Source organism: Serinus canaria, chromosome 4, assembly GCF_022539315.1.
Source record: "Serinus canaria isolate serCan28SL12 chromosome 4, serCan2020, whole genome shotgun sequence".
NCBI classification, from domain to species: Eukaryota; Metazoa; Chordata; class Aves; order Passeriformes; family Fringillidae; genus Serinus; species Serinus canaria.
In genome coordinates this window covers 22,070,525-22,087,013 of record NC_066317.1, presented here as the reverse complement: position 1 = coordinate 22,087,013, position 16,489 = coordinate 22,070,525, and the positions used below count along the sequence as shown (strand labels likewise).

The 16,489-nt window shown below is 40.2% G+C and overlaps 1 protein-coding gene across 6 annotated transcripts in view; it reads right to left on the bottom strand.

The window, feature by feature from the left end:
* Positions 1-1,644: 1,644 nt before the first annotated feature.
* Positions 1,645-16,489, bottom strand: part of RAP1GDS1 (Rap1 GTPase-GDP dissociation stimulator 1) — a 90,684-nt gene continuing 75,839 nt past the window's right edge. For 5 of the 6 annotated variants that reach the window (XM_018926824.3, XM_018926825.3, XM_018926826.3 and 2 more), the window contains 8 exons: positions 14,261-14,404; positions 13,866-13,997; positions 13,354-13,488; positions 11,659-11,784; positions 10,529-10,668; positions 7,744-7,870; positions 6,338-6,466; positions 1,645-2,311 (listed from right to left, as the gene is read on the bottom strand). In XM_018926824.3, the coding sequence (XP_018782369.2) occupies positions 2,184-2,311; positions 6,338-6,466; positions 7,744-7,870; positions 10,529-10,668; positions 11,659-11,784; positions 13,354-13,488; positions 13,866-13,997; positions 14,261-14,404 (1,061 nt within the window). In that variant the 3' untranslated portion in view covers positions 1,645-2,183. Of the gene's footprint in view, positions 2,312-4,336; positions 4,357-6,337; positions 6,467-7,743; positions 7,871-10,528; positions 10,669-11,658; positions 11,785-13,353; positions 13,489-13,865; positions 13,998-14,260; positions 14,405-16,489 lie in introns of those variants that run through there. The other variant, XM_050974061.1, reaches the window with a different exon arrangement.

Below are 16,489 nucleotides of genomic sequence, written 5' to 3'. Positions count from 1 at the left end.
TACCTCCTCCTACTGCGACATACACCCATCTTTGCCCTTATGTGGGCTTTCCTTCATAGGCTCAGCACAGATTTTATCTAGGAATGTAAGTCATTTGATATCCCATCCAGGGAAACTGAAAGTAGGGTATCACCATTGACCTGTGTTTATGCTTGCTGTGACAGTGGTATTCCTGATAAACATCTGGTCATGAGAATAGAGCTAATGCTTAATTACAGCTCCAGTTAGACAACCAAATGGGAAGTCTATCAACGTCACAACCAGTTTGTGTGAGCACTTACAGTTTTTATACCAATGTCAAAAGGAGTAGTCTCTTTCAAGAACCAGGTAGGTTGTTGATAACTGGCCTTTCAAATGTTATTTTGGATTCTGTTTAAGTCACTAGAGTTTCTGTGCCTGAGAGAACTTGGGCTTGTGAGGGCCTGTGAGCTGTGATTGTAAACATGCTGATTATGTTCAGCAGCAGTGCAGAGGTTCTGTGTTATTTGGAGCCTGATGTCATGAACTCCTGGTCTGCATTGACAATTTTGCACTCTGTCATGTCAGTGGCTTTATTGCACTAGTACTAGCAAATGCCTTTTTGAATGTGTTTTGTTGGTTTTTTTTGCTATTGTGCAGTTTGGTATTGGAGGATTTTTCTGCGTGTTTCTGGCCCTGGATAAATGGATGTGGAATCTCTGCAGTTTGAAAACTCCTGTAGCATCTGCTGTGTTTTGGTACAATCTGAGACCTTAAGCTGGCTATTGAAAGCAAGTTTTTCATACCCAGCTTGTGTAAAAAAATCTCTTTGCCCTCATGGCTGGCATCTTCCCATCACAGTGTCTGAGAGATAAGCAGTGTTTTCGTGGAGCTGGGAAGTGAATTTGTGAAGGTCAAAAGCAGTGGTTTGCAATTACCTGGCATGGGAACTCATAGATGCTTGGACTTAGGGTTTGCTGCCTCTGCTGGTAAGAAAAGGAACTCGAAACTTCTGAGGCTGGCACTTCAGCACTGGGAGTGCTGAATTCACTTCAAAATGTATAGAGCTTGTGACCTTCATGTATGGTGGGCTTGATCAAGCTAGGCAATGGTATCACACAATCCCAAATAACATCTGCTGGCTTGTTGGAAACTGCTATCCCAACTGGCTCCTTGTTTTGCCCAAGTGCTGTCTGCTGGTTTGCTCGCTGGCATGTTATAGACCTACAAAAGAGCAGCTGTGAGATAAGATTCTCAGACAGGCAGTTTTCCATCTCCCTTACCTAGAAAAGGAGAAAAAGGAAGTCTCTTGCATCTTCCATTTCTCACTCGATGGGCTTCTGTTGAACAGCTGCTGAAAGATATTCTTTTAAAAATCCATCTATAAAACCCCCCCAGTAAACAAAGCAGCAATCCCAAGCAAGCCCAGGAGCACTCGTATGCACATGGCTTTATAAGATAAGGATTGTATCATGCATTGCTGCTAAAATGCATGATTGTTATGCCACACAGTGCCTCTGTGTGAGCACACACAGTGAAAGTGGCTGGAATAGCTTCCTTTGTATCTGCTCAGCTGAAAGGCAGTGATCATATCGGGCCAGAGCCAGGAACAAAACGAACTCACCAGTGCATGGTGGTGCAGTCGCGGCTTCTGTGTGGGATTAGAAAAAAGGACAAACCACAGGGTAAAGTGAGAGCACTGAAATTTTTATTTGTTACCTCTAGGTACCACGAGTTTGACATTAATAGGCAAGACCAGTGAATGAGCAGCAGTACATTGCATTCAAACCTGAATCTCCAAAGCACCAAAAATTGAGCTAGATTTACTTCTTAATCCTATAGTCAGCACACTAGTCTGGAGCTGCTGCATCTCGTGTTGTCCCTAATTTAGTAGTACATTTTTATGCAGTTAGGGGGCATGAGGAAAGAGTCAGTTGTGTAGTACCACTTCTACATCATCATAGGACTACAACATGCACATTCTACTATGTGGCCCAAGCAACAAGAATACAAGTAGAACAGTTACGGGTGGAGACAGGTTCATGTTAACACCACCTATGAATTTGTAGAAACCTTTTTGGACAGGTACCTACAGCAGTTCATCAATTTGTGTGGGAACGTTACACGCATGCACAAGTGATACAGTGGAAAACATAGCAGGAGCAGCAGCAGGACGGAGGACAAAGGTGAAATCTGTGATGGGATGCATGGAAACAAGACCTTCCTCAGCTTTCTACAGCAAGTCTCTGCTCTGTTAGCGAGGCCTGCTGGGCAACAGTTTTGTTCTCATGGCTGCGGAGTTTTGATATGACTTCTAGAAACGCCATGCTCTGCACTTCCTTTTGAAGAGGTTCTGGAAAAGGAAATATTAAAAGAAACAGTGCTTTGTATGAGCTAGGCAGAAGAAAACGGTGAGAAACTTTTCTACTAAATCCTGTACACACAAGCACGCAGCTGGGAGTACGCATATGGTTATTGTTTACTTTTTTGAATTGCTTTTGATGATGGAGAGACAACTTTTCAGGACCTCCAGCACACAAACTCCATGGATTTCAGGTCATGATGAATGATGAAGCTGCTGCCTAGCAGTTAAGAATATCCACCTGGATTGCTTCCCAAAACAGATGCTTAGGAAGTATTTTAGTGAAAACACTTTTTTGGTTTATTCTTTAAACTAGCCTGACCCAGTGAGCTGGCTGTGACAGGCTCACTGCATCATTTATGTGTGTCAATTCTAACTGGTTGTGCAGGGGTGTGAGATTGGTTCTTAACGGATGTGTCACCACCTGGTCACTGCTGCCCCTTTACAGCTCAGCTCTGAAGTTAATGCAAACAACAACATGGAGAGCATGGCCCAGCGCTGTGCATATGGATGCAGTGTTTATGTTCTACTCAAAACTAGGGGACACTGTCTGATAATTCTGATTCTGGGTTGCATGTTACTAACTTTTTGTATTATTGAAGAAAGGTTGGCAGCAACTCATAAAATTGAGCAGAAATTGTAAGAAATTTGACAAGCTTTCTCAAAGCCCTGTACTCTGAACATCTCACAGTTTTGATCTAAAATGGTTGGTTTTGGTACATGCCTCTCTAGTGAAATCCCACTCAGCAACAAATACATATTATTTTGCTTTCCACATGTTGCTGGAGGCCTAATCTCTGAATTTCCCAGGAGAAAACCCAACCATCTGTTTGAGATAGCTATGCTTTATGTTGCGGTGTTTTTTTTTTTTTTAATGCAAGATTTGGCATTTGTTCCCACCCCTACCTACTTTCTTGTTCATATGTTTTTAGTTCTCATGCAGTTTAACCCCTACCATGTAAGAGCTGGCACCTCTCATGCTGCTGTGCCCCTGGGAACATGTATGTACACACTGATGTCAGTGAAGCTGTTGGGGTGTTCATGCTATGTATGCACTTCCTGCTTTCTGCTGAAATATCAACACATTTAAGCAGGTATTTCAAGCACTGTGCTTTACCATGGCTGCTAACATCCAGCTTCATGGAGACTCTTGTCTACAGAAGACTGTGCTAGCTAAGAATGCTCTGCTTTGCATGATCCATTTTCTATTGTTCTCATTTTTCTTCCTCTATCCATTCACTCAGTTGCAAGAGGAACTTCCAGATGGAAAGAATCATATAAAAATAGGTATCTGTTAACTGCTTTAACACCATCTGAAGTTCAACAAAGGCAAATGCAGAGTTCTTCACCTGGGGAAGAATAACCCCAGCACCAGCACAGGCTGGGGGCTGGTCTGGGGAAAGCATCTCTGTGGAGAAGGACATGGGTGTCCTGGTAGATGAAGAGCTGTCCATGAGCCAGCAGTGTCCTTGTGGCCAAGAAGGCCAATGGTATCCTGGGGTGCATTGGGAAGAGCATGAACAGCAGGCCAAGGGACCCTCTGCTCAGTCTTGATAAAGCACCGTCTGCAGTGCTTCTGTCCAGTTCTGGACTCCTGAGTAAAAGAGAGACATGGAGCTCCTGGAGTAGAGGGCGACAAAGATGATTAAGGGACTGAAGCACCTCTCAGAAGGAAAAGGCTGAGGGAGCTGGTTCTCTTCAGCCTTGAGAAGAGATGACAAAGAAGGAAACTTGTCAGTGTTTATGAGTATCTGAAGGGAGGGTTTGAAGAGGACAGAACTGGGCTCTGCTCAGTGATGCCAAGCAATAGGACAAGAGGCAACAGGCAGAAACTGATGCAGAGGAAGTTTCACCTGAACATGAGGAAGAACTGCTTCACTGTGCAGGTGACTGAACACCAGAACAGATTGCCCAGAGAGGTTCTGGAGTCTCCCTCACTGGAACTTTCTGTATGCAATCCTGTGCCATGTGCTCTAGGATGGCTCTGCTTGAGCAGGGAGGCTGAACCAATGTGGTCCCTTCCAACTTCATCTATTCTGTGAACACACAGATGTTGGCAACATCAGGTTAAATGTGATGCCAGATACCCCATAACAAAGCATAGTAACAACAGCAGTCACTGGAGAATAAAATGAAACCAATAATTAAACCAGTGGAACTGCTTCTGGCCTTTATTGAACTATATTGGGGTCAGTTAATTTAAAAATAACTACACAGGTCTATTCACAGTAGAATAAGGAAATGTGGCTCATGATGTGGAGATGGTAATGAAAAGAGTTTAGAGGCAACAGCTGTAAGCGATGCACGTTAGTATTTTCCCTTGTAAAGAGCAATCAGCTCCTTGATTCTCCTCTCCTTGCTTAAAATAGTAACACCCCCCACCCCCCCCACTTAGTTAATACTAGGGTTGCTCAGTTGTTATTCTTGTGTCGTCATTGTTTTCACACAGGTCAAATACTGGGCCTTAACTTCACAGCAGCATAATGCAGTGACATGCTGCTGTCTGTTGTCTGGGAGCAGGGTAAGGAGCCTTATGCCTAGGCAGAGCTTACAGTGCAGTGGCAGACTGAGCTCTGCCACTCAGATAACCCTAAAATACCCCCCCCTAAGTTAAGACTGCTGTGTACTCTGGTGGATAAGAGAGACAGGTATTAGACTTTAAATAACTCTGTCAGTCTTGCAGGTGACAAGATTCAGGAATGGAAAATGCAACTGTCAGGCAGATTTTCTGAAGATGTTATTTTGGTTGGAAGCAGTGGAAATAAAGATCAAGACAGTGAGGCTGACTGTGAACCTTTGGCAAAAGGCTTCTGCACTAAAATGTATGGATAGTCCCAAGCATGAAATGGCTCAAGAAGGTTGTGAGTTACAACTAAGTTTACATGTCTTAGCATTAAACTGAATGCCTACTGAGAGCTGAGGCTCGTTAGCAAATTTTGAGCACAATCTTTGCACACTGATATGTGTATGCTCTCTAAAACATAGTATTTGTTCCTATAAAATGGCAGGAATATAATATTTACTTGCATGGATGTACAGGTCTCCAAAATTACACTTGCAGTAGGCATGGTGAACTCCATTTAAATAAAAAAGCACCTTTGTTTACAGAGACAGCACATGTTTAACTGTGATAACTTTTAATCTATAAATTGAATTGCTGTAAACTAACCTCTAGAGAACCTTCATACGTTTCACACTTGGCAAGTTGTGCAGACAGGCTCTTGACTTTACCCCTTTCTGTAATTATTCCAGTTCTTTGTCATCTTAGTTGACTGTAAATACCTAGACCTTTATGGAATGAAATTTGTTCTCTCCCCACAGATTCAATCTTTCTTAAAGAACTGAAAGAAAGAAATGTAGCAACTGCTTGAAACCTTGAATGAAATTTCCCCATGACACCTTGCTCTTTTTTGTTTTGTGGTTTTTGTTTGTTTGCCCACACACAGATGGGTAGTTGCAATATCAAACCACAGCCTGCTCGAAGAGCCTGTAAACAGCCTGACCTTTAGCAGAGGGTGAGCTCAGAGAGATGAGAGTTTACAGTGTCCAGCACTGATGTGTGTTAGTGCACATTGTGCCTCGTGGGCTGAGCATGCGAGGGCTGTTGAGGGAAGGAGTCTTCCTAGTGACATAAATGTAAGGATCCTTCCTAAAGCACTATCACACATCAATTATAGGGAACTTGCAGCTAGAAATGAAAATGAAATTCTTGTGATCTGCATATTTGTACAGTTTTAAATGACTTAATTTCTTTCCTGTCAAAGTTTGAACTAGCTGCATCTTACAGAAGCCAGGGTCAAGTTTCTGCAGTTAATATCCAAAACTGAGTTAACAGCTTCATCCTTGACACTACAGATAGACACTACAGAGTCATAGTGAACTGAACCTTTGTGTTTATATCCATTGTGAACAGAGAACCAGTCACAGCGTGTTTGAACACATGATCTGTGTTCAGCTGTAGGAGAGAACTATATGGCATACATTAATCTTGGGAAGCAGCCTCTCCTGAATACTCACCAGATCCTATAAGAGCACAGATCAGCACCATGGAGTTATATTTTATTTCTGGAGCACTCCTGTCGTCTGAGAGCAGTCTGTGTAGAATCTGAACAAGCTGAGCATTTTCAAGATCCTTTTCAGCAGTGACTGAAATACAAGTGAAAATTTTTAAGTCTGGAAGTGCCACTTGCTTTGACACTTCCATGTGTCATCCCCTTATTGAAACATGATCTCTCACCAGAGTGAAAGGCTGTGGTGCATAACTCATTGGTATAAAACTCAAGCACATATTTGATGGTACGATGACAAGAATCACAGCTCTTGCTATAAAAATGTGAAATTGTCTAACTGCTTGAAAGGACAGTCACAGAGTTTAATGATGAAATTCAGTCTTAATGTTCAGTACGGTGATGAAAAAGCCATGAGGCTTTCTAGCCATTTAGGCCAACACCTGGAATATTTCAGCTTTCAACACTTCCATTGCCTGAATTTGCTTTTGGAAATTCTGAGTAAATAAAGATTGCGTAGTTCTCGATTCCATGGTAGAGGGAGCTCAGGGTCCATTATAAAAGCCTGTGGAAAACTTTTCATGATCTCCATTTGAGCTACTGCCTCTGTAGCTTTCTAAGATACATGTATTGAATTCGGGCTCAACCTTTAAATGCCTGAAGACAAGACAAAGAGATGATTCATGTGAATAGGAACGTCTTTCCTTTTATTTAAAACAATTCCTTGATGTATTGGCAGTGATTAAAAAGTTGAACAGAGCATTCCTGTAGTACACAATGGCAAGAGATGAAATCAAGAACAAAAATATGTAAGGTTGTTTGTTTAGTTCCTTAGTTAATAAGCAAGTAAACAGGATAAACAAAACCTCTGAGCATTTACTTTCCTGTTTCAAAAGCTGAGGTATTACAAACACAGGTCAAGACATGTAATCATGTCTGCCTACTTATGGCAATTCTTGCACTTAATCCTGGGTAATTTAATGAAGACACATTGGGGGTATTAACCACCTTCATGTATTCTCTATTTCTTACTTATTAGGTAAGCAGACTCTTCACTTTGAAACACTCTCTCAAAAGCAGATTAACGTTCCAGTGTAGGAATGTGGTCAGGTCATATAGTCTCTAGTCTAAGGTGTGTTTGCTTTCTGAGATTTACCCAAAATTGGAAAGTTAAGCTGGAAGGCTTTTCTAGATCACTCCCTCACCTACCAGCATGATGGAGTAGATCCTGTATAACCAGCGCTCTCCAGTTTCCTGCATAACATGATGGCTTACCCGTGTCTGCATGAACCACAATGGAAAAACTACAAGGCAGGTGGAAGGAGGAGGCTATTCTACACTGCATTCTCCCTCCATGGCTTCTCTTGGGCACAGACTGGAAAGAACACAGGTGGAGTGAACTCCTGGGATACTCACCTAACTCTAGAGCCGCTATCAATGCCAGTGCAACAAGAGCTTCGTTTTGCATTATTACGTGTTCGCTGGTTGCCATGGTTACTAAATGCTTGATGCCACCGCTCTGTACAATGGTCCTAATTACATCCTAAAATAAATAATGCAAAGATGACAAAATTCTGCATTGCATACAAACTGTATTAAATAAGGGAACTGTCAGGGATGCTGTGTTATCTTTGGGTAAGGGTACTCGTTGACTTTGTGCACATACAATCACTTTATACATCAATATACAGATGTGCAGGCCAACGTATTACCTGTTACTGCTCTGCAATTGTAAGGTACAGTGTGTTAAACCAAGGCAAGTAACCCCATAACTAAGTTAAGACACACATAATGAACTCTTTTCCAGGTTCTATGGTGGAACCCAAGTTCTCACACTGTGCCATCAATCATCAAACAATTAGGGGCTCAAAGTATCCAACAATATGTATACTTGGGGTAAGGAAACACACAAACATAGTTATAATAAAGTTACTAAATGCTTTATCTCTCTCCATGAATTTTCAGAGTTTCTTCAAAATGTTCAGAGAAGTCACAAATATGACACCTTACTATGTAACAGAAATGGTGTACTTGAAAAGCTGTTTAGACATAAGACAGGAAAAAAAGCAGTGGTATCTTATTATGAAATTTTTCTTCAAATACAAAGGAGATAAGGAAAAGGTATGTATGGGACACCAATGTGTTGGTTTCTGTTCTAAAGCCAGCTGTTAAAATGGACTGTTGTGCAGAACTGCTGCCCAGTATCTAGGAACTTAAAATGTCATTTAACTGTCTAAAGTAGATGAAAAATACACAGCTAGGATTCTGTTTCAAGTCCAAAATTTGTTCCAACTTATGTGACAAGAGATAAAGATTATAGTGGAATAATACTCTACAGGTATTAGTTATAATTTCACAAGTGGTTGTGCATCTCATGATTTCACCATCTTATATCCCAAAAATATTTGCAAATTGTTTGCTTGAAAAATCAGGTTACTTGGCATGCTGAAAGGAGACTGTTCAAGGAAATGTGGATTGGTTTTTTATTATTTTTTATTTGTCCTGTGAGTGCACAAAGTTTTGAAGTAGCATTATTTCTTGAAACTAGAATACGATTTAAATTTTTCATCTATATCTTAAATTTCCATTTAAAACACCATCTCCCTTTCTTACACCAGCCACAAGCCAAAATACTGAGATGTATAGTCTAACATCTAAACCTAAACACAAAATACCATCTCTGATACCTTCAATCCCAGCCTCCACAAAACCAAAAACCAACACTCCAAAGTAGTTTTCAGACTGAGATAATTTGGGAACTGCTAAGTTATATTTGATTTGGTGTGGAATTTTGGGTGTATAAGGCTTAAGAACCAATCAACATCTTTGACATCAAAATTTTTTATATTGTAGGTGAACCTCACCCTTTAAAAGGCAGTAGTACTGAAGAGATGACAGCCATCAGGTTTGGTGCTAATGAGGCTGAAATCACAGGTACCTACTCCAGTTTTGTAGAATGACTAAAACTGACTGTTGCCTTTGTAAATATTACCCCAAAGCATTTAAAATTAAAAGCCAAATTCAAACCTGATGTTAAGAGCCATACAGCTGTACTCATGTTCAAACCTAGAGGGCAGCAAAAGCTTAAAAAACCCCATCCTCTCAGCTCTGTTATCCTCTTCATGTCAAATTTCCTCTGTGAGTACATGCACCCAAAAAAAATTAATTCACCTGTGATAATGCTGTTAATTTCTGCCTTAATATCTATTTGATGTAATCAGTGTCTCCCTATTTAGAATTGAATTCTGTGTCCTATAGAGAATATTTATTAAGTCTCACATCTGTGATGGCGTTTGCCGTCCATGCATGTGTGTTGGGGACTTTGGGGAGGGGGGAAGAAGAAGTAAGAACCAGAAAAATGAACACTGATCAGTTTTAGAGGCTGAACATAAAATGGAGAAAGGGTATTAGACAGAGACAGTGAGATTAGCAATCAGCAAAGATTTAAATCCCTGTGAGGCCTGTTGATTTGTTCTTGGAGACACTCAGTACACATTGGGCCCCTGCTATATTTTTCACTTTATAAATGCCATGGATGAATGAAGAGGTCAGTGTTACAGTCCGAGCTCTCTAAATCACACTTGCTATTTAAATTCAGTAATGCAGTCTGTGTTCATATCAGTGAACATGCTAGAGGAAGTCTGAACCTGAAATAGCCTGTCTCCATAGGAGATGTGTTTGTCCTTTATAAGGCTCTTTGTCTATTACTCAGCTGAACAAGAATGATGGACTTAGACTGCTTAGGCAAAGATATTTGATTGATGTAAAGGTGATGGAAGGGGCAGATGAATTTTTCCTAATGTTATACCTTTTTCCATATACAAGCAAGCTTTTGTTAGAATAAATTATCATTTCCAATGATGCATCAGAATCTTGAAATTCTGAAATATGCTGTATGAAGAGTAGGGAGACAGATTATTTCTGGATCTCAGTTTTATATAAATATATAGCAAAATCACAACAACTGAGTTCACTGATTCTTCATATATAGCATCATTAAAACACAGAGAATACAGCATGCTGAACTTCTACAGGATACATTTAAAATAAAAATCAGTCAAGCCTTGAGCAGAGGAGATGTAACACATGAATACCCAAGCTGGCTCACTAGAAGGATTGCAAGGTGAAGGGTTGGTTACCAGCAGGAATGCACAGGTAACTCTTGGTTCTGACAAGCTGACCTTTTTCTCCACTAACTTACTTTTGATTTGCTGTGTCGTATAAGTGCAGAAAGTAGTCTGTTGGACTCTCCCATCACACCTGCATGATCCTTGGCTTCACACCACTCCACCAAGCGTTCCACCAGTTTTACGTTTTTGCCCAGCTGTTCAGCTGCTTCTGCTACATGATGCCGGAGCCAACAACACAACAAAAAGGTTGTCACTTTTTTAAAGCAAGTGCTAGAAAAACAAGCTGAAAGTTACTAACTTGAAGGAGTTAGAAGAACTTCACTAGCCTGCACTACCAGTGGGAAAAGTCTAGGTTGCATTTAAGCAAGTAAAGCCAGTCAAAATGAAACAAAATAAAAAATCCAGAAAAACATTCATAATCCAGTTTTTGAAAAAACTTAGCAGCCCAGTTAATGAAGCTTGTGCACTAATGAAGAGCAGAGAAAATACAGGTGATATCACACCCCCAGCTGAGCTGTGAGCCAGCTCATGAATTAAAAACCAGGAGGGACTGCTGCCAGAAGGGAGCACTGTGGTCAGTTAGATCAGGTTTGATAGACTGTAAGTCATGTAAGTTTCTTCAAAAAAAGTCTATTTCACATCCAATGGCTTTGCTAGAACTAGAATGGATCTTTTGAAAAAATCTCTAGGGCTGAGTCAAAAATAAATACACAGCTGATTTACCTCATGAACTATTTCTGGTTTTTAGCAGACTTCTGATTTTATGAATCCTCATTCTGGAACAAGTTGGTAACTAAAAGGTGCTTTTTCTTTTTGGAATTGCAGTCTATCAATTAATAGAGTGTTATCCTGTTCCAAGGACTGAGGTACAGCCAGGGAATACAGTAAGTGAACAGCAAAAAAGGAGTGGTAGCTCAAAACACTCACACCTCAATACACACTTGTAATGTGACAGTGTAAAGAAGTTCAAAAATAAATAAGCATTTGACACCTATTTCGAGGGTCCCTGGTAGTCAGTTTAGGAGTTCTGAAAAAAAAAAATCAACCATATTCCTCTCCTTTTGCATATGTACTAGATTGATTCTGTGACTTCAGGAATGAAAATTAGAAAAACTCTGCTTCTCTCTTTTAAGAATCTTGGCAGCGTATCACAGACTGAACCAAAGAGAATCACTTAACATAGAGAACAGTTTATTTTTACCTTGTGCATCTATTAACATTCTTAATGTTCCCAGCAGCTTGAACTGAACGGGGGGCATCTCCGATCTGAGAAATTTCAATACAGCTTCTGCAACGCCAGCTGATAGCATCTTAGCCTTATTTACAACTGCATGAATAAAGAACAGGGATTGATCTCAAAAACGTTTCTGGAAGATGCTGTTAATTTCAGAGCTGGACTGGAAGGAAATTTTCAGACGTGGCTTGAAAAAGAGGTTGTGAGCACAGACTTCAGGAATAGTGTGCGCTGGTGACACTGTGTTGTGGAAAAATGTCACGGTTCCTGTGAAATTAAGTGCTTTTTCCTAGCATGCACATCTAAATTTCTGTATTCAGCTTGAGCACTGCCAAAGGGGTAGACTCCTCCCTTTGGCGTAGGAAAGGTATCTTCTACAAAATGCATCAGGCAGGAGCCCAGGCTAATACTTGCACCCCTAAATAGGAGGAAACTTCTCTAAGTCCCAACCACACTCTTCTGTTTCTCACAGGAAAAGGAACTAAAGCATCCAATTAGCAGAATAACCTCTTACCCAGTTCCAATACTTCATACAAATAACACTCTAGCCTGACATGCCTGGAGTCTGTAGTCTTTTGTTGCCTTCTTCCCCTCTCCAACCTTTCCTTCATCCTTTCTACTAGTCCATGTTCTCCACTTTCACAGAGCTCTCTGAAATGCATTCAAGGTGCAAACCTTGCCCAGTAGCCTACTTGCAAAAAAATAGTTATTAGGTATTTGAAATAGTGTTTTGACACAGAGCTCATCACTGAGGTCAGTTATTACTTGCTCGTTTCTTTCTAACAATGTACAGGGATGGTTATGTAGGTCTCTGGCAGACACCCTTCAGCATAGGCTACAGGGAAGCTGACTGAGGGAAGTGAAAAGAATGGCTCACCTGAGAAAGTTAAGCAAATGCAATACTGCTAAACCTCAGTGGGTTTAGTTATGTATGCATGATCATTTCTAAAAGATAGGATTTGTCAAAACCAAAAATAGTAAAATAAGGTTATGTGGATGAAAGACTTATTTTTGGCTTGGCAGAAGAAACCATACACAAGTGTTACAGATTTGCTTTGTTGTTTTGTGTGCGTGCTCTACCTTATGCTTGGATAATCAAAACTCACACAAATTAAGTTATTAAAAATGACAAAATTAGCAATCAGCTTACTGCCAACAAACAGTAACTAACTGCAATAGGCTGGCTATTCTGTCGGTCTACCTCCAGCTCTAATTTGGCAACTTTCAGTGTCTTAAGTAAGATGCAGTGTTTTAAGAAAGTGGGCACTGTTCTCTGGTGGGGACCCTCAGCTGTGAGACAGATTGCAAATGAAGAAAGCAGAAAGAAAAATAAATATGCAGTGCTCTGGACAAAAAGGGTTGAGAAATCATATTTAAGGCCTCCTCAGCTCCTCACCAATTACAAGGCTGCCCTTTCTTTGGTGGGGGACACTGTGGGATCAAAGTGGCAAGGGACAGTCACTATGCCTATGATGTATTCAGAACTGCTTTTCTGAACTGCTGTGCAACAGACACAAAAGCAGTGATGGGCCAGAATGAAAAGCAGCAGTCTGACCTGCCTATAGGACTGTCAGTCAGTGCTCCCACCCACATTCCCTGGGGGGTACAGTGGGAAAAGAAAATTTCACCTTCGCGTGGTTAGCAATGCAAAGAGAGGCTTACCAGGAATAGCCAGGTTTCTGAGAGCACTCAGTGCAGCGTGCTGCACAGTTACATTTCCATCCTCCACATGTCTGTCTAGCAGATCCATCAGCTTTTGAACTATGCCATTATCCACCATATGGATGCAGTTTCCGTCTGTGCGAGATGTAACAAGTCATTTGTGAAAGGAAGATTATTACTAAGATTTTAACAATAGCTTCTTATGAATAGAAGGGTTGTTTCCTTGCTCCTTTTTAGGTTTCATTGTTGAGAACTGCAGTGCTCATGACAAACTTACAAGAGTGATAGAAGAAATCAAAAGGCAGAAATCCCCTTTACCCCACTACACATGCAAATAATATTTTTAAAGTAGGTTTAATGCTTCTGAGGATTGTAAAGTTTAAAACTAGTGATGTTGCTGTGTAACTCAACAGCAGCTTTACTGCAACATAATTCTTGTTTGCAACTCTACAGACAGAGCATGATAGAGGGGCACACATAAATTTACATAAGCTATTATGGCATGTTCTTACCATTTCTGGCAAAATTTGCAATAGCCAGTGCTCCTGCAAGCTGTAGCTGATGACTATTGGAAGGAATCCATGAAAGTACTCTTTGGAACACACTGCCTTTTCCTCCTTCAAATAACTTTTGCATGGATTCATCTGGGGTAAAAAGCACAGAGAGTCAGCCAGCCAAAGTGTTTGTTAGAGAAACCTCTCTTTATATTTGTGAGGCTCTGCTGGTTCCACTACAAATAATCCAATCCTGTAATGAGGGACAAAATCTGACCTGTTAAATGTTTGCCCGGTGTGCAGCAGGTCATCTAGGTTATTTAGAAAATTAATAAATAGTGAAATTCATCAGCCAAACAGCGTTACAAGTATCTGCTGTTGCTTTGTAGAACATAGTGACAGCCCATCCTTACCTCCAAGCAATAATAGAACCATAAGATCAGAAGCTGTTTTAAGCTCTGCAATATCATCCTCTTTGTCACTGTCCACAGTTTTCTGGACAATCTCAAGTAAGCACTCCACCAAACCAGCTTCAACCAGCTGCAGTTTAATGACATCTGGAAAATAGCATGGATAATAGGAGTCAGAATGAGGATTTTAAATGCATCTGTCCTACACACATATGCAGGACGGACTGTAAGAAACAGTGATGTCAGTGCTTTCACTGACAACTTGTGTACATAAAACCACAAGTTCTTTATTTGAAATTCTTATGGCCAACTTCTGTTATTATTCATCTAACAGGCTCTCCCTGGCTCTCTACTGTCTTTAGAGCACAGTCATAAGCTGAAGGTGTATGGAGCTCTTCACTTCTAAAAATGAGGATATTTCTCTGCAGTAAACTTCTGGCACCTCCCTCATGGCACAGCAGACTCATTGGGACTGTGCTGTGTTCATGCTTTCCAAAGACAGATAGTATATCTGCCATTTGTTGAAAGGGCTGTAGGAGGAGTGCAGAAGGTCAAATCCAAAAGGTTGGGTTGGCAGAGAAGTTTGTTCTGGAAACTGTTGAGGCAAACTAATTTTTTAGTTGTTATTCAAAACAAGGCTTGAGAAGATAATAATTTTTTTTTCAAGTGACATAGAATCTGGGAACAATATTTTTTCTCTTGTTTCTAAAATAACAAAATATTTATCAGATATTTCCCTTGGAATCTTCTTTACATGCCTAAACTCCCTTTCTGTTAAGAGGGAATGGCAGGCTGTCTTATGCTATGTTAGGTCTATTCATACATGGAAGTGATTCTGGTAGTTTTTGCAGGCCGATTTTGAAAAATAGTCACAAAGCTCTGCAGAAGTGTGCAAAAGAAGTGGATTTCTCTCAGTTTTCTACATGAAATGGTATTTTTACAAAAAGGTGTTTAACCCAAGTTAAAATATTTCTAGGCTGCAGCTTTGGAAACATTTTTTTCATACAGTTTACAAGCCACACTTGGGAGAGGAAGTGTGTTCTACCTCTGGTGAAGGATGTGTCTGACTGTCAGTTTCCTAGTGTCACTAGGCTTCTTGCCTCAGTGAAATTCATTGTTCCTTTAAGAGCAGCCGACTTTCTCATGAACTTTGTAAGGAAATGCACAATCTCCAGTTGGGATTTTTTTTAAAAAAATAGGCTCTTTTGCACTGAGGTGCTTTAAAAAATAGAGAATACCTTATCTGTAGAATACAGGGTTGCAGATGTCTTGTGATTTGAAGTTGAAATTGCTACACCAACATGATTAATCACAAGTAAATAAGAAAAAAACCTTAAAATACCCCAATCACCAAAATCCAGACTCTGCAACTACTTAATTGAGAGCTTTTTCCCTTCTGACCTATTGCTAATTATCTACAATGAAAACCACCTAAACAATACCAGCAAAGTGAACTCATTTATGTATGCCTTGAATCCACAGTGGAAATGTTTTTCTGACTATTTCTCAACATCTGAGCATCTGAGTTAGGGTCAGCAGCAGTGAATTTTTCAAATCATATTGCAACTAAAAGACATACGCTAAGAAAAATGAAGCATTTGACCTGACATATATCACACAAAAAGTTTAACCCTATTTTGTGTCATTCTGAGGATGGAACTATCTTAGAGCAGATTTTAAATTATATATAATAAATTATATATTTTGGAAAAGATGTGCATTTTTAGAGCTGAAAAAAGGAATTGATTTTCCATGCCACTTAAAATAAAAGTCAAAATACCTTTTTAAATTGAAGTGAAAGTTTATCCTGATTTATATTTTGTAAAACAGACACACACAGAGTGTGCATGCACAACAGAATAGGATGAAACATAAATCTGAGTTTGCAGTTCTATCTAACAATCTATTCAATTAAAAAAAGCTTTAATGCTGAAGTGGTTAAAACAGAGTTAGAGAACCATCAAATATTGTGATGTCTTCCCTTCACAGAACTGCTTCCCACATCAGTCCAGCTCCACCTGTTAACTCATTTCTTTATCTCCATTAAGGGCAGATGATACATTGTACAAGCAACCTTTGTCTGATCCTTTGTTCCTCTGGAGGAACATCCCGGAGGGGTGATCGGATGCACATCAATCCCTGCTCTGGCGTGAACAGTGAATCAAACTCCATGGGGCTGCCTGGGGCTATGTATGATACACCATCAAACTCCCAAATTAAATTCATATGATT